Genomic DNA, 18,877 nt, shown 5'->3' with positions numbered 1-18,877 from the left:
GTTAAATTAAGACTTCTCAAAGAGCCATTGTCTCTAGCCAGATTGTCTAATAATTCATAAAAATATAATCCGTTCCATCCATAGCGCTGAAAATCTGCGCTATAACGCTGTATGTCGGCGCAATCGGAAATGACCTTCAAAATTTACATCATAAATGCTAAAGCGCTACGGATTGAACTGAGCTCTTTATTCATGAGGTTTACGGAAATATAACTATCTTTGAGACTTGAATGAAGGCATTTGACCAGCTCTTATTTCCCTCCAGCATATGTAATCATTAAGAGCAGTAGAAGGGGCTTGATGTTCATCTTATAGGAGACAATGCTATAGGCCTTGTAAGTGGTTGTATGTATTTGCATTTACTGTAAAAAAAAAAAAAAAAAGATCCGTGATGAAATTGCAAGTTTCATTGCACACATGATATTTAGATTAAGGCACTCAAGTGAAGTGGAGCAAAATGTTATTTTTCATGAGCCTTGTTCAAAAGAAACTGTCTAAAAAATAAAAGGGCATAGAATAATGTGATCAAAACTGCCTTGTGCTATGTAGTAAGTCAAGGTTTGTGACAGCAAGAATGAGCCTTTCCTTTTTCCATTTTCTTTTATTGAAAACCTTTGACAAAAGATTGTAAGGATGCAAGTTTACTTCAGCTTCTTCTTGGGGCGCAGGTTGCTGGTATGCCCACACTTCTTTTTGCGGCAGTTGACTGCACGGGGGTGAAGACGTGCATAGCATCTGTAATACAGAGAGTGCACCAACATCATTAAGTCCACAGACCTGGGTCAGTAGATGTCTGTAATTCTACACTGAACAAAAATAAAACGCAACATGTGAAGTGTTGATCCCATGTTTCATGAGCTGAAATAATAAAATCCCAGAAATGTTCCATAGTCACCAAAAACGTTAAAATTGTGCACAAATTTGTTTACATCCCCGTTAGTGAGCATTTCTCCTTTGCCAAGATTATCCATCCACATGAAAGGTGCGACATATCAAGAAGCCGATTAAACAGCATGATCATTACACAGGTGGTGCACCTGTGTAATGCTGGGTGACTATAACAGGCCACTAAAATGTGCAGTTGTCACGCCAGAGCTGTTGCCAGAAAATGTAATGTTCAATTCTCTACCATAAGCCACTCCAAACGTTGTTTTAGATAATTTGACAGGCCTCACAACTGCAGACCACATGTAACCATGGCAGCCCAGGACCTCCACATCCAGCATCTTCACCTGCAGGATCATCTGAGACCAGCCACCTGGACAGCTGATGAAATTAAAGAATTTCTGCACAAACTGCCAGAAACCGTCTCAGGGAAGCTCATCTGTGTGCTTGTTGTTCTCACCAGGGTCTTGACCTGACTGCAGTTCGGCGTCGTAGCCAACTTCAGTGGGCAAACACTCACCTTCAATGGCCACTGGCACGCTGGATGAATCCCGGTTTTAACTGTACCGGGCAGACGGTGTGTGTGAGAGATTTGCTGATGTCAACGTTGTGAACATAGTGACCAATGTTGGTGGGGTTATAGTATGGGCAGACATAAGCTATGGACAACGAAGACAACTGCATTTTATCTATGGCAATGTGAATGCACAGAGATACCGTGACGAGATCCTAGGGCTAATTGTCGTGCCAATTATCCACAACAATCACCTCATGTTTCAGCATGATTATGCTCTGCCCCATGTCACAAGGATCTGTACACAATTCCCGGAAGCTGAAAATGTCTGTTCTTCCATGGCCTGCATACTTACCAGACATGTCACCCATTGAGCTTATTTGGGATGCTCTGGATCGACGCGTACGACAGCGTGTTCCAGTTCCTGCTAATATCCAGCAACTTCACACAGCCATTGAAGAGGAGTGGGACAACATTCCTCATGCCACAATCAACAGCCTGATCAACTCTATGCGAAGGAGATATGTTGCGCGGTAAATGGTGGTCACATCAGATACTGACTGGTATTCTGATTCACACCCTTACCTTTTTTTCAGGTATTGTGACCAACAGATACATATCTGTATTCCCAGTCATGTGAAATCCATAAATTAGAGCCTAATTTATTTATTTCAGTTGACTGAATTCCTTAAATGAACTGCAACTCAGTAAAATCTTTGAAATTGTCACATGCTGTGTTTATATTTTTGTTCAGTGTATTTTGTGTTCAGTTAATGAAAGCAGACATACTTGCGGCAGATCATTTTGTCACAGTTGTATTTCTGTGCCAGCTGTCTCAGGGAAGGCTCGATGATACCTCCTCTCAGACGCAGCACAAGGTGCAGAGTGGACTCTGGGAAGCAAAGTAGTGACACAATAACAAATTACACGTCAACAAGATTACACAGTAGAATTTATTTAAACATGATAGTCCACTAAGTAACACATGCCACTGTTTTCCAGGTAGTATCACAAATTGTATTTCTAAGAGTTGAAAATATGCACTGACATTTTTATATAAACATTTGTATTTTTGTTAGGGCCTTATATAAAATAAATTGTTTGTTAGGGCCTAATATATATATATATATATTTGTTATATAAACTATTTATTATTTTTGTTTAGGGCCAGGGGCATTAACTGCTAATATGTGATGCATGACTATTACAGCATGCATAATATTTCACATTTTAGTAATTTAGCTGACGCTCTTATCCAGAGCGATTCACAGGAGCAATTAGGGTTAAGTGCCTTGCTCAAGGGCACATCAGCAGATTTTCCACTTAGTCATCTTGGGGATTTTGAACCAACAACCTTTTATTTACTGGTGCAACGCTCTTAACCGCTAGGTTACCTGCTGCACCCCAGACAGACTGCTCACACGTTCCCATGGACTAAGATGTGATATAAGCCTCAATGCCATGACAGATTAGTGTAAACACTGAAGACTTGTCTGTCATTGTCTGAACAAACAGTATGATCTCCATCATTGGATTAGTCAAGAAGTACCTTTCTGAATGTTGTAGTCTGACAATGTGCGGCCATCCTCCAACTGTTTGCCAGCGAAGATGAGTCGCTGTTGGTCAGGAGGAATACCTGAAAGGGAAGACAGCAAACTAAGTAGGTTTGCCATCAAACCATCCACATCACACCAACTGGAGTAGTTGCCCATATACACATATCTTATGTCGATTTTCGGTTCTCAGGTGGAAGGTAAACCAACCCTAGATCAGTGCCCAGCAATGTTTACTGTTGCTGAGATTGAGTGTTACCTTCTTTGTCTTGAATCTTGGCCTTCACATTCTCGATGGTGTCACTGGGTTCCACCTCAAGGGTGATGGTTTTACCTGTCAACGTTTTCACAAAGATCTGCATCTTTGTTGGCTGTTGAAACAAGGCGGGTAAACATTATAGGCCAGTTTCCTGGACACGGATTAAGCGTGGTCCTGGAGTGAAATGCATGCTCAACGGAGGATATTTTACTAGTTAGCTTTAAAAATCAGCAGGCTACTAAATTACTAGTTTCATACACCTAGCACGTTAGTTAGCTACCGTTAATCTAACGGGCAATACTTGTACGTTGTGGGCTGTATAGTAAGTTAATGATGTCTGAATAACGTTAGTCAATTATTTCACCAGCCACGTGTCATCTGACAATTACAGTACTGGATAACATGTTTGTAATGCTTTAGCTACACACTAGTAATATGGCTGTAGCTAACGTTATGCGTTTAGCTAACCCATTTGGAAATGGCACATGGCACACAGGGCCACGGTTGTTAGCAAGCTAACGTTAGCTACCGTCTAATGTCGCACAGCTAGCTAGCTATTAGTCCCGTTTCTCACACACTGATGAACAGTCAGTCGTCAATTAATGTCAGATATCTAGACATAAAATAGTCGCTGATAGTCAATCCTCAAAATATAAAAATATATCCATAATGTTGAAGATACGCTTAGCTGGTTAAACAACACTCACCGTCAGACAACTGCTTCTGGAGAACAGGAAAGCAGGAACTTGATGGTTTTCATCATTCTACCTTCGGCTAAGGGTTGCCAGGTCTAGCTAAAATTTCGAGGCCCTGACCTCTGAAAACCCGCAACAAGGCAGACAACTAGGTCTTTAATGTTTTGGGGTTTTTTTGTAGCAAGAGAGGAGTTGCCACATTTATCCACGAAACCCTTAGTCTATAACATATCGAGCGAATTAAGAATTATTTTTTTCCTCTTCATTTTTAACGACAGGCTAGGAAGCAAAATTCGGTTTTCCATCAATATAATAATTATTGCAAGTTTAAGAATATGTCACAAGAGAAAAGATAAATCACCCGTATTAAACTCTCCAGATCAATTTAACTTATTTTGACAGCTATGATTAAGTAATATGGCCCAAGGAGGCGTGGTATATGGCCAATATACCACAGCTAAGGGCAATTCTAAGGACATAGCCCTTAACTGTGGTATATTGGTCATATACCACAAACCCCTGAGGTGCCTTATTGCTATTATAAACTGGTTAACAACCTAATTAGAATAGCAATTCCCGTGATACACAGTCTGCTATACCATGGCTTTAAACCAATCAGCATTCAGGGCTCAAACCACCCTGTTAATAATTGGAAATAAATCCTGCCTGCACATGTGCATAACTATAGATAAATCCAACAGGAGAGTTTGAGTGATGAAAGTTGGACAGAGGATCTCGAAATCTCTGTGCAAGAAACACTTGGACGAACTTCAAAAAACAAATGTTGCACTATTTTCTGGAAATTGTGCTGTTATTATATAGAGGCAGAGATTGTCGAGCGTAGGTCTTTCGGAGCATGCAGTTGCATGGTTTGCTAACTATCTGTCTGATAGAACTCAGTGCACTCAATTTGATGGGCTCTACACCTGCATTGCTTGCTGTTTGGGGTTTTAGGCTGGGTTTCTGTACAGCACTTTGAGATATCAGCTGATGTACGAAGGGCTATATAAATAAATTTGATTTGATGTGTGTTAAATTGTCTGTCTGTAATGGTGTGCCCCAGGGCTCTGTACTTGGTCCCTTCTTATTCACTATTTCTATAAATAATTTAGACAAAAATTTGCAAAATGCACGACTTCACTTTTATGCTGATGATACTGTTATTTATTGTTGTGCCTCGTCTCTTACAAAAGCTTTCCAGAACTTGCAAACGGCTTTTTATACTGTTCAACATACCTTGTGTCAATTGAAGCTTATCCTCAATACCGAAAAAACTAAACTAATGGTGTTTTCTAAAGCAATAAATAGACTTCTGAACATTTCACTCATTATTAACTGTTGGGGCAATGAGATTGAGACTGTAACCTCATATACATATCTTGGAACTTTAATTGATGACAGCTTCTTTTAAATGACAAAAGGCCTGTTTTTCTATTGAAGCCAGAAGGAGGCTAGTATAAGCTACATTTATGCCTTTACAACACTATTGGGATATTTTATATATGAATGCTTCCACTCAGTGTTTAAGATCATTTGACACCCTTTACCATGGAGCATTGAGATTTATTTTAAACTGCAAAACCATTACGCATGGCTTTAAACCAATCAGCATTCAGGGCTCAAACCACCCTGTTAATAATTGGAAATAAATCCTGCCTGCACATGTGCATAACTATAGATAAATCCAACAGGAGAGTTTGAGTGATGAAAGTTGGACAGAGGATCTCGAAATCTCTGTGCAAGAAACACTTGGACGAACTTCAAACTTCACTTTATATACCAGGGTTGGCTGGCCTTCTCTTCTCGTCAATTGTAGGCTCAGTCACTGGTATACTTTTACTTACAAAGCCATTTTGGGTTTACTACCATTTTATCTGGGCATTTTTATTGTTCAGAAATGTGGTGGGTACTCTCTTCGTTCGCAGGACTTTATCCTGCTAACTGTTGCAAATGTCTGAACTGAATTTGGTAAAGGGTATTTTATGTACTCTGCGTCATTGGCTTGGAATACCTTACAAAATACTTTTAAACTGGAAGAACTTGTCCAGAGTGTTTTTAAATTATTGGTGAAGGATTTTGAGGCTGATTCCCTGACCTGTCAATGTTTTTAAAGATTATGTTATACTCTTGTGAATTCTATGTTTTTTTTTACTAGATTACCTATAGTTTTTCATGTTGTCTGTCTGTAATTGTGTAATGACTTTTTGCTGCCTATCTTGGCCAGGAGCTCTTGAAAAAGAGATTTCAAATCTCAATGAGCCATTCCTGGATAAATAAAGGTTCAATCAAAATAAATAAATATTGTGTGCCAGATGTTAAGACTACAAACCATTATAAATGGTCTATTTGCGAGATTGACTTGTTATTTCAATAGGCATAGGCTACTGACTAAAATCTGGGTTTATAATTGCAATTCAAATTTGCCATGGTTTGCCTAGCTAGATATAGGCCAACATGTCATTTCAGGGAATGTCCACAATGCATCTGACATTATATGTGGCGAATTATACATTTGCCATAGAGCTGTGACCATGATCACAATTGATAACTTCCAATTTAATTTACTAAACATGGCCATTAACAATTGCATAATAACAAGGCTACAACAAACTGAGTAATTTATTAAATACTTTTGCCAGCTCCAGGTAGGGTACACAAGTGGCCTATATATTTTTTAATTTAGCTAGGCAAGTCAGTTAAGAACAAATTATTTGCAATGATGGCCTATGCCGGCCAAACCTGAACAATGCTGGGTCAATTGTGCGCAGCCCTATGGGACCAATCAATGCCAGATGTGATACAGCCTGGATTTGAACCAGGGACACCTCTTGCACTGAGATGCAGTGACCGCTGCGCCACTCGGGAGCCCTATCGTCATTTCAACATATATATTATATCAAATGGTAGGCTATACAGTAGCCTACAATGGCATACAAAGTAATAAATAGTCTGCCTACTTGATGGCTAAAAATTAAAATGTCATTTTTTCCAGAACCTGGAACTGACCATGAGTAAGACCCTTCGCTTGATATGGTTATCCATGAGAAAAGTCGACTTTACAATACAGTTTACTCACCTCTGATCGAATTGATCGAAAGCGCTCTAGTACGCCTAAAGTTATTTTCCAATGCGTTGTCGCTGTTATATCAGTTCTAGCGCGTTAATATGTTTTATGGAAAAAGTGTCTCCATAATGACCAATCTAAATAGCCTACATACAGCTGCTAAAACTGCTTCTCAGTCTCCGTGACTCAGCCTGCAGCACACACTCAGTGCTCTCAATGCACACACACTCCTCTGGCCCTCCCCCAATTCAATTCAAATGGCTTTATAGGCATGGGAAAAACATATGTTTACATTGCCAAAGCATGTGAAATAGATAATAAACTAAAGTGAATTGAACAATAAAAAATAAACAGTAAACATTACACTCACAAAAGTTCAGTCACTCACTCAATCAGCAGCAGGTCACAGTGAAAAATATATATATTAAGAAAAATGCCATGGTGGCCGCGGTGCAATTTGGAAGTACACCAAAAACGCGACACCCACGAACAATACATTTTCTCCCGCAACATCGTTTTCAATATAGCCCAATTTTCGGAAAACGACGACCATGGCAACCCTGCTGGGCTCCCAAACTCACACGTCACGCATCACATTACCGCCATCTACTGGTCTGGAGGCTTCTTGGCGGAGTTGGCGGGTTGACCACCAGAAAAAACTATTTATTTAATAGCTACCTCTCCTGCGGTAAACACGGATAAGATTGCAAGTCATGCCACGCAAGAGGAAGATAATTGCCTACATCCGTTTACAAATGCTCTCCCGGGCTTTGTTAAAAAAAAATCTGTGTTGTTTTTGGAAAGCAATCCTGCAAGTAGATGTCATATGTGTTGCAATGTCTCCCCTTTGCGGTTTCCGTAAGATTGACACTCACCAACAACAGATCGATAGAGTACCACAGTATGATTCATGACACCCAAAACACTGGTGGTCAAACAAGGAAATTGTTCCAGACGTTTTTCCACCATTCCACCAGAAAACACTTACAATAAAAGGGCTGTGTTTTATGTAGGCTTACCCCGGTGTGACATTTTGATAACAAAAATCTCTCTAGGACAAGGTGAAGTTTATCAAAATGAAACGCTAATTAGCTGCTAATGTGGCTATCATAAAGAACTACAAATGCCACGATGATCTGGACGAGACTGCCGAATTGAGGCCAAGGTAAGAATGTCTGTATTGGCTAAATTCAGTAATTAATATTTTGGCAACATTTACTTGAATTGACAATTCTGTGAACTGTCTTGAGCAAGTTTTAAATTTACACAATAACTGTTAGAAAAGGAGTCAACTAGAGATTACATGCAGGTGCTTGCAGGGAAGGATTTTGTATTTATTTTTTATTTAACCTTTATTTAAGGGAAAGGGGATACCTAGTCAGTTGCACAACTAAATGCATTCAACTGAAATGGTCTTCCACATTTAACCCAACTCCTCTGAATCAGTGAGGTGCGGGGGACTGCCTTAATCGACATTGGCGCCCAGGGAACAGTGGGTTAACTGCCTTGCTCATGGGGCAGAACAACATATTAGTACATTGTCAGCTCTGGGATTCGATCTAGCAACCTTTCTGATTTGTAGTCTTGCATGTCTACTTTGATGCTAATTAGCATTTTCGAATCTGAGAGTAAATAGAGCCAAATATATTGATACAAGTCACGTTGTCTGAGAGAGATTTGCATGATTATCAAAACGTCACACCAGGGTAAGCCTATAGGAAACACAGCCCTCGTTTTAAGTGTTTTCTAAAATCCCCTATGGGAAAATAAACGGTGTAAAAACGATTGGAACCATTTTCCTGTTTGACCGCTAGTTTTTATGGGTATTTTGACACCACTGTGGGAATCCATAGCCTTTGCTTTCAGCGCTCACTCACCTGGTGGTGCAGGTGTGTGTATGGCCGCCAGCCGAGGGGGCCGATGCGGCTCAGGTCAAGTTTAGCTTCTTCAGTCAAAGGTAAAGTTCTGCTTCTTGAGTCGTACATAAAATATGGATAAAGACTGACATTTAATACCACTTCATCCAAATATAATCACGTTAGGCTAGTCAAATTCACGCAGTTTAAAGACCTTGTTCCTCTAAAGTGAACCCCGAAGGCGGGAAAACCCATAGCCTAGTAAAAATAAGCATGCCTAGTCTGTGGGACCATACAAACACACATGTATGAGTTATCCTTAGTTCTATAACATGCTAAAATTAATACATTGCATTGCATATGATTCAAAGTTTCACCCCTAAAATGATGGAAGTCACTGAAGGCATTCATTTCCAAAATTGTTTATTAGGCCAAGCATTTGGTATGACCCAATAACCTGCACCCCTCCCCCAAAGGTCAATTGAATAAATTAAATACACAAGGTCATTAAACATCGGAAACTCAAAGCATTAGCATATCAGTATATCAGCATTAGTATAAATTGGTCACATGAAAATAACACCAATTACACTATGTGATAGAAGATTGTAGGACTTGTTATAGGCTAGCTAGGCTATGTTTTTTTCTGCAATTACATTACATAAATTATAGCCATATTATGAACAACAGTGTAGCCTACTCTAACAGACCATTTATCCCTGACAAGTCATACAATTATATACAGGCTCCTTGTAGTGGCTGGAATGGAATCAATGGAAAGGAGTCAAACAGGTGGTTTCCATATGTTTGCGTGTTTGACACCTACCATTAATTCCATTCCAGCTATCACAATGAGCCCATCCTCCTCTTTTTAAAAACTACATTCAGAATTTACAAAAACGGTCACTCAAAACAATTCTTACAGCGATATCAAACCTTTCTTTGAGATACATTCAGTATACTGAAGTATTAATTTCTTAATCAAACAAGTAATCTGTATTCAAAAAGGGTAAAGCAATCTCTTTCATACACTCTGCCAGTCCTAAAAAAACGGAAATAGGCAGGTCTATTGTTATCAAGTAGACTATGCTGAGAAGAATAGTGGCCAAGGAACCCATAGATGGAGGAAAAAAATGTATTTGAAATGATAAAAATACATAGGGTACTTCCTATTCACATTTTATACAGTAGGACAATTAATGGGCATATGTGACTGGAGTTCCAGCTGTATTGTGCTTAGATGGTTATGGTTAACTCTATCCTGTATTTAAAGCCTTTAATCTTCCTTGAACTCTGTCTAGGTTCACAGTTCTACTGCGCATTGCGTATCTTTCTCACAACAGCAGCTCTGTGATTTGTTAGGTTGTTTAAGACACAGCTATTGGTCAGCATTTTCAGTTTGGCGTTTAGACCATCTTTACTTCTCTCCCAACAATACTCCTTCTCCTCGTCTTCCTCCTCCCCGTCTCCCTTGTCATCCTCCCCCCTTTCCGGCTCACTCTCTTCATCACTGAGTTCATCTTTATCCAGCTGAAGACACAAACATATACACATCATTAACACTCATGGAACATGTGCTAGACTACTTGTATTTTGGTCATTTTGTGACCCTATATACTCACCTTGCCCAAGAAGAGAAACCTGTAGGCCATCTGTAGGATTAACACAGCCCAGGATACATGAAGTGCTTGTAGCACCATCAGAAGAACATTGAAAAAATTGTAGCTAGTGAAGGGTTCAAATACTTCCATGGACAGCATAAGGGTTGTGTGGATTATTCTAGAAATCAAGGCAGGGATGGGAAGAGGAAGTAATTCATGCAATGATTAGAAGTCAATTCAAAGCATTCCAGTTTGTAAATTATCATATTCTAAGACATTTTGTTTATTACATTGTTGCTTGACCAAACATTGTTCTGGATTAGGTGGCCGACTTACTTGCCTTGATACAATTAAGTAAACAATAAATATGTTTATTATCTTCCTCTTGCGTGGCATAAATATGTGTTGCATTCTCTATTAAATATCAGTACTGATACATTCACAACTGCACATAATTTAAAGATGTTAATTGTATTATAATGTAATGAAAAAACAATTATAACCAAGAGACTACGGTTTGCAACTGCACATGGGGACAAAGATCGTACTTTTTGGAGAAATGTCTTCTGGTCTGATGAAACAAAAATAGAACTGTTTGGCCATAATGACCATCATTATGTTTGGATGAAAAAGGGGGAGGCTTGCAAGCCGAAGAACACCATCCCAACCGTGAAGCACGGGGGTGGCAGCATCATGTTGTGGGAGTGCTTTGCTGCTGGAGGGACTGGTGCACTTCACAAAATAGATGGCAACATGAGGGAGGAAAATTATGTGGATAATTATGTGGATATATTGAAGCAACATCTCAAGACATCAGTCAGGAAGTTAAAGTTTGGTCGCAAATGGGTCTTCCAAATGGACAAGGACCTAAAGCATACTACCAAAGTTGTGGCAAAATGGCTTAAGGACAAAAAAGTCAAGGTATTGGAGTGGCCATCACAAAGCCCTGACCTCAATCCTATAGAAAATGTGTGGGCAGAACTTAAAAAGTGCATGTGAGCAAGGAGGCCTACAAACCTAACTCAGTTACACCAGCTCTGTCAGGAGGAATGGGCCAAAATTCACCCAACTTATTGTGGGAAGCTTGTGGAAGGCTACCTGAAACGTTTGACCCAAGTTAAACAATTTAAAGGCAATGCTACCAAATACTAATTGAGTGTATGTAAACTTCTGACCCACTGTGAATGTTTATGAAATAAATAAAAGCTGAAATAAATAATTCTCTCTACTATTATTCTGATATTTCACATTCTTAAAATCCGAACTGACCTAAACACAGGGAATTTTTTACAAGGATGAAATGTCAGGAATTGTGAAAAACTGAGTTTAAGTGTATTTGGCTAAGGTGTATGTAAACTTCCGACTTCAACTGTACACTACAAGACCAAAAGTATGTGGACACCTGCTCGTCGAACATCTCATTCCAAAATCATGGGCATTAATATGGAATTGGTCCCCCATTTGCTTCCATAACAGCCTCCACTCTTCTGTGAAGGCTTTCCACTACATGTTGGAACATTGCTGCAGGGACTTGCTTCCATTCAACCACAAGAGCATTAGTGAGGCTCGGACACTGATGTTGGGAGATTAGGCCTGGCTCGCAGTCGGAGTTCTACTTCATCCCAAAGGTGTCCGATGGGTTGGAGGTCAGTGCTCTGTGTCGGTCAGTCAAGTTCTTCCACACCAATCTCAATAAACCATTTCTGTATGGACCTCGCTTTGTGCACATGGGCATTGTCATGCTGAAACAGGAAAAGGCCAGATTTGTATCCAAATCCGGCTTTAAACTTCTTCACAACAGTATCTCGGACCTGCCTGGTGTGTTCCTTGTTCTTCATGATGCTCTCTGCGCTTTTAACGGACCTCTGAGACTATCACAGTGCAGGTGCATTTATACGGAGACTTGATTACACACAGGTGGATTGTATTTATCATCATTAGTCATTTAGGTCAACATTGGATCATTCAGAGATCCTCACTGAACTTCTGGAGAGAGTTTGCTGCACTGAAAGTAAAGGGGCTGAATAATTTTGCACGCCCAATTTTTCAGTTTTTGATTTGTTAAAAAAGTTTGAAATATCCAATAAATGTCATTCCACTTCATGATTGTGTCCCACTTGTTGTTGATTCTTCACAAAAAAATACAGTTTTATATCTTTATGTTCGAAGCCTGAAATGTTGCAAAAGGTCGCAAAGTTCAAGGGGGCCGAATACTTTCGCAAGGCACTGTATCTACTGCTGGTCTATAATTATTTGTTATTATTATCTCTTACTTTAAAAAAAACGTTTTTCTTAAAACTCCATTGTTGGTTAAGGGCTTGTAAGTAAGCATATCACTGTAATGTCTACTACACCTGTTGTATTCGGCGCATGTGACAAATAAAATTAGATTTGATTTTAGCGTTAAGATATCCCTTCACTGGAAGTAAGGGGCCTAGTCCGAACCATGCAACCAGCCCCAGACCATTATCCCCCTCCACCAAACTACAGTTGGCACTATGCGTTGGGGCAGCTAGTGAGTGTTGCAACCGAAGATAGACGATTTTTATGCGCTACGTGCTTCAGCACCCGTCGGTCCCTTTTTGTGAGCTTGTGTGGCCTACTACTTCGCAGTTGAGCCGTTGTTACTCCTAGACATTTTCATTTCACAATAACAGCACTTACAGTTGACCGGGGCATCTCTAGCAGGGTAGAAATATGACAAACTGACTTGTTGGACAGGTGGCATCCTATGATGGTGCCACGTTGAAAGTCACTGAGCTCTTCAGTACAGGCCATTCTACTGCCAATGTTTGTCTACGGCGATTGCATGGCTGTGTGCTCGATTTTATACACCTGTCAGCAACGGGTGTGGCTGAAATAGTCGAGTCCACTAATTTGAAGGGGTGTCCACATACTTTTGCATGTAGAGTGTAGTAGGTTTATAAGCACACTTGGGATCCTACAGCAAAAGTGTGCCTTTTCTTGCTGACAATTCATAGCTATGAGAGCGAAGTCTTTTGAGTGGAATGTCTTTATCCACCTCTGAATTAATGTGGAAATGAATGAGTGGGAATTCCCAACCAGACTCAACCACACTGTACTACTTCAACAACAACGGCTCCGATTTCCCTTTCCCATACTTAGGTAGGGCCATGAGTTTTCTCCTGGTCAGTGATGTCTTGTTCCATCATGATTCTGCACAAAATATCAACGCCTGGTTATTGATTGCCAGAGATACAGTATGATCTAATAGAGAATAATTCCACACTGTAGTAAATTATACCATGACCTCACTATACACCAGAGGGACAAAAACAGTACAGAAAAGTACATATTTGTGCTCTGTAAGTTAAATTGAAGGGAAAACAGATCATGTGAGCTCACTTGTTGTGGATATCCTATCCAGCATTCCCTCTGGTCCTAAAACCAGGACTTCTGTAGGGCAAGGAGATGGAATAAACAAGTTGCAAATTAATCACGTGACCTAAAGATGAGCAATAAGTAAGGGCTAGATTCAATCCCTATCGCCAAAGCATTGCATTAAAATGTAAAGGTAATTTTCCATTGAGCCGACATGTGCAACGTTTGCCGTGAATGCAGTCTCCGCAACCACGGGAACATTGCCTTTAATTGTCAATCGTGCTATAAGCGGATCTTCAGCGCTCCGGATCGAATAGAGCTCTATGACTTAAAAAACAGCAAGCCTCCTTACAAAAGTATAACTTAACTTTCGACCAGTAGCTGACGATTCAGTCATTGTTATTTTAGCATTGATTCATAAGGAAAATAAGTCCATAGTCCTACAATTCAATGCTGTCCCAAACTAGTCCCAAAATGTCAATACTGGTTCATACTAATACTTACATTGATCAAAGTTCGGAGTCCAGCTAGGAACGCTATGAGGTAGAAGAAAAACCTTCAACTGCAAAATGAGTTGGTTTTAGAGTTACAATTTAAGGTCTTACAACTAGAGCTGCATTGGCAACATGTGAACATGGAATGACTTATTAAGTATTATTGAATTTCACAGGACTTTTCCCGATGACCAAGGTGCCTTTGTAAATCAATAAGAATTTATTCTTAAAGCTGCAATATGTAACTTTTTGTGCGACCCAATCAATTTCACATAGAAATACATATTATAGATATGTTATGCTCATTTAAAGCAAGTCTAAGAAGTGGAAGATCTGTTCTATATGTGCTATTTCTATGCTTCCCATTCTTAAGTAACATTTCTGTGTCTTTTACTTTCAGTTTTGAACACCAGCTTCAAACAACTGAAAATACGATATGTTTGGTTATGGAAAATACATTTCAAAGCGGTTTAGATGGTACATTGATTCTCTACACTATACTTGCTTGTTTAGCCACATAAACTGAAATTTGGCAAAATATTCTAATTTCAGCAACTAGGAAATGGTGGAGCGATTTCTGCATATCTCTAACTGACTTGCCTGGTTAAACAAAGGTTAAATATGTTTTATTTTTTTAAGTGGTTACACAAGTGGTTAAAGCTAAAGGAAAGGACTTACGAAGCCTCGCAGAACCTCCTGGTGTGGCCTGTCTTGATTTCTGCAGTGACGGAACCAGGTCTCAATTTGTCTCTGGGTTTTGTCACATTGTGCCATTAGACTGACCATCTCACTCTAAATATGAAGGGATATAGAGAGAACATTATTACAGCTATAAATGTAATAAATCACGGTAAAAAAAACTGTTGTTTATACGGTAAGTTACTGTAAAACATGTTTTTAAAGTACAGTATGTAACTGTAAATTCCAGGAATGTACTGTTAACCAAAGTACTGTTAAACTGACAGTAAGTTACTGTAAAAACAACAGGATTTTACAGTGCACAGCTCCCGCTAAAAGTTATTATATATTAGTCCAAACCTATTAATTTTCCTATGTAATCGCTATTCCAGTGTAGGTACACAGTAACTTTATTCAAAGTGGTATCACTTGCACAAATATTTTCCAGGAACTCGTAGACCAGGATGCTTATGCAGCATCTATTTCACCATCTTAGCAGGCATGCCCCCATCACCGTTCCATTCCCACAGCGCCAACACTTCCAGTAGCTATGTTGATGTAAGAGATCAAGACTGGCATATTTCATTAACAGAGTTTGATGTTTCTGACACTAACCTGAGATGGTTGTCGATTTTGCTGGGTGTAGAAGGACTCAAGCTTTGGAGAAGGAGTGGCAGCCATGTGAAATCTGTTCTGCAACCCCACATATCTGCCCAAGGGGGGAGCCACAACCCTGGCAGTGAGGAAAACATAAACACAGTTATTGATCTCCTTGACAAGAGGTGAAATATTACAATATGACAACAGGTGTGTCTCTATAGCTCTTTGTTAATCTATACATGACGCGTTTGTGTGTGTGTGTGTGTGTGTACCGGTGTGTGCATGTGTGCGCTCTCACCATGTGTCTGTATACAGAAAATATGTGCTTGTGTTTGTGTTGCTGTAATACCCTCTTTAAGCCATTTATTAGGCCAGAGAAAGCTTCTCAGGTGACCGTAGGAAACCGCTACTGTAGCAACAGAGCCCATCCTCTCTCCACTCTACCTGCTACTGTTCTCTCATTTAGCAAACCGCTCACACCTGTTCTCTCTACTATTCCCAACTGACCTGAGCTACCAATAACAATACCCGCCAGAGCACCTGTAGGCATTACAGATGTAGGATCTTAATTTGATGCCCCTGTTGCAGAGAACAGTGTAGTGTGTTTTAGGTTAAAAGAGGCTCCTGAAGTTTGATATTTCAATGCGCTTTCACATTTCAGACTTGATTTTCCCTTACAAAAAATGTATCAACCAATACAAAAATATCCATTAATTATAATCCACATAATAATTCATATTTCGGCCTCCCGGGTGGCGCAGTGGTTAAGGGCGCTGTACTGCAGTGCCAGCTGTACCACCAGAGACTCCAATGAGGATGTAGAGCTCATGAAGGGGCGTGACAAGAATTCAATTAAACCTTTGATTGACAGTCACACTGCGGAAAAATCATGCTATTATTCAACTATAAAAATGCCAGATACCGGTGTGCCATTACTCAAACATATTCACTGGGTGAAAGTAAACGAAATTAGAGTCATCTTGATGTCAATGAAGGGTGCAGTTTTGCAGTGTACAATCAGATTGCTCCTCTGTGTGAGTTGAATTGGTAACACTTTTTTGGTTAGTCCATCTGTAGATGCTTAGTAACATTTCAACTAGCTATCTACTGACTCTGGCCCTAACCTTAATCCTTATCCTAACCCTTAATTTAACCCTAACCCTAACCATAATCCTTATTCTAAACCTAACGCTAACCCTAACCGTAAACTTAGCAAGCAGTTGCTTATCAACAGATAACAGACTATAGTATGACGATCTCCAGAGCATCTACTATCAGGATTATCCAAATAAGGTTTGACTGAATCTTCCCCTTTTTAAAATCACTGACTCATATTTCAGACACACATTCCTTTGTTCACTACATTTGTTTTAAATAACCATAGTAGTGAGTGCATACACTTTCATACTGGTCCCTCATGGGAATCAAACCCACAACCCTGGCATTTACAAGTGCCATGCTCTACCAACTGACCCATACAAGACCACAGCCAAAGTATTGTTGCAAACCCACATGAAGGTATCCAAGATGGGAGTCCATACTGTCGTTTTTAAAAAGTTACCTGTCAAATACATAGCGGAGGGCAATGAACCCCAGAGCCAGAGGCAAGGCAAACAGCAGGTCACAGGGTGGCGGATACTCCTCCATCTGCTCCATGTCTCTCCAGGTGACCCCAGGAGGCAGCAAGTACTCATGCTTCCACAGATCAGGCAAGAGGTCCATGCTGGATGGAGACAGAAAGAGGGATAAGTGGCTTAATGATATATAATTGATTACTGCTGAATGAGTTGGAGCAGAATAAACTTCAGTATCCCAGGGCCATTTTCTTTGTGTGTGTGTGTGTGTGTGTGCGTGTGTACCTGTATTCATGGCTTTGTGATTATTTTAAGTTATGCAAGAATTTAGCTTGATGCTCAGTACTTTGACGTTTAATCAAATACTGAATCATGTGACTATGCTATGGTTTGCAGGGGTCATTGATTTAACAATTAAAAACCCATCAGTACTGCTGAAAAGTTAACTTCAGGCTACAGTTTGACATAATTTTTAAAAGAAATCATGCGATCATGAGAAGCAATAATTTTTGTTAAAACAAAGGTCATTAACGAGATCAATCCATGTTGTTATTATAGTGGAGTCAAATATGCAACTGTATCTGTCCTGGTTGGCCTATATGAAAGATATATTATTCATGTTTGTTAAATTTGTTGACTGGTGATTCTATGAATAACTATATTTATATTGAGAACTAATATTTCAGGTGAAAACAGTTGCAACAAGAACAGTTATTACGACGACCTACTTGTCAGAGATTTGATGCAGTAATTGAGGATTGCGTTGCCAAAGAGAAAGACGAATCACCGATGAATCAATATAACTGGACGTTTTTCCTCTCTGGTGATCAATAGCAGATTAACAACTGTGCTGTGAACGTTTGATTCCACTGTTGCCCAAGGGGCAACAAAAGGGGCGTGTTCAGTTAATGCAGCCTACTTAGGAATGAGGACAAGAGGGGAAAAAGGGGAAAAAACAGTAATGGTTGTAAGAACTCTTAATCAGCGAGGAAAAATGAGTCTATCTGTCAGTAATTGCAAAATGTGAATGAAATTTGCAATAATAGAATATTGATTGTTATTGGGTTATCCACAACAACTTCTTTGAGGATAACACTGTCCAACCTTGAAACCAGGCCGAAGGTTATGTCAAGTGGGCCGGCGCTAGCCTTTTGTAGTATGGTCGAATACCCACCAGGCACGCAGGGCCGGTGCTAGCCTTTTGTAGTATGGTGGAATACCCACCAGGCACGCAGGGCCGGTGCTAGCCTTTTGTAGTATGGTGGAATACCCACCAGGCACGCAGGGCCGGCGCTAGCCTTTTGTAGTATGGTCGAATACCCACCAGGCACGCAGGGCCGGTGCTAGCCTTTTGTAGTATGGTGGAATACCCACCAGGCACGCAGGGCCGGCGCTAGCCTTTTGTAGTATGGTGGAATACCCACCAGGCACGCAGGGCCGGCGCTAGCCTTTTGTAGTATGGTGGAATACCCACCAGGCACGCAGGGCCGGTGTATGCCTTTTGTAGTATGGTCGAATACCCACCAGGCACGCAGGGCCGGTGTATGCCTTTTGTAGTGTGGTCGAATACCCACCAGGCACGCAGGGCCGGCGCTAGCCTTTTGTAGTATGGTGGAATACCCACCAGGCTCGCAGGGCCGGTGTATGCCTTTTGTAGTATGGTGGAATACCCACCAGGCACGCAGGGCCGGTGCTAGCCTTTTGTAGTATGGTCGAATACCCACCAGGCACGCAGGGCCGGCGCTAGCCTCTTGTAGTATGG

At 40.3% G+C, this 18,877-nt stretch overlaps 1 protein-coding gene and 1 pseudogene across 2 annotated transcripts; both read right to left on the bottom strand.

The window, feature by feature from the left end:
• Positions 1–581: 581 nt before the first annotated feature.
• On the bottom strand, positions 582–7,191 carry LOC110508899 (ubiquitin-ribosomal protein eL40 fusion protein). 2 transcript variants are annotated; one of them, XM_090225026.1, is made up of 5 exons: positions 6,983–7,191; positions 3,212–3,323; positions 2,949–3,035; positions 2,189–2,291; positions 582–735 (listed from the first exon to the last, which is right to left on the bottom strand). In XM_090225026.1, the coding sequence occupies exons 2-5, from the start codon at positions 3,312–3,314 to the stop codon at positions 642–644; spliced, it is 387 nt and encodes a 128-aa protein (XP_090081152.1). In that variant the 5' UTR covers positions 3,315–3,323; positions 6,983–7,191; the 3' UTR covers positions 582–641. The 2 variants fall into 2 exon arrangements, with proteins under 2 accessions (XP_090081152.1, XP_021445472.1); XM_021589797.3 differs by lacking the exon at positions 6,983–7,191 and adding an exon at positions 3,919–4,458.
• A 2,946-nt stretch (positions 7,192–10,137) lies between these two features.
• Positions 10,138–17,316, bottom strand: LOC118944851 (ceramide synthase 4-like; annotated as a pseudogene).
• Positions 17,317–18,877: the final 1,561 nt, after the last annotated feature.

The sequence above is a fragment of the Oncorhynchus mykiss genome, chromosome 28, assembly GCF_057628025.1.
Source record: "Oncorhynchus mykiss isolate SJ-2025 chromosome 28, ASM5762802v1, whole genome shotgun sequence".
Classification (NCBI taxonomy): domain Eukaryota; kingdom Metazoa; phylum Chordata; class Actinopteri; order Salmoniformes; family Salmonidae; genus Oncorhynchus; species Oncorhynchus mykiss.
This window is presented reverse-complemented; position numbering and strand designations above follow the sequence as displayed.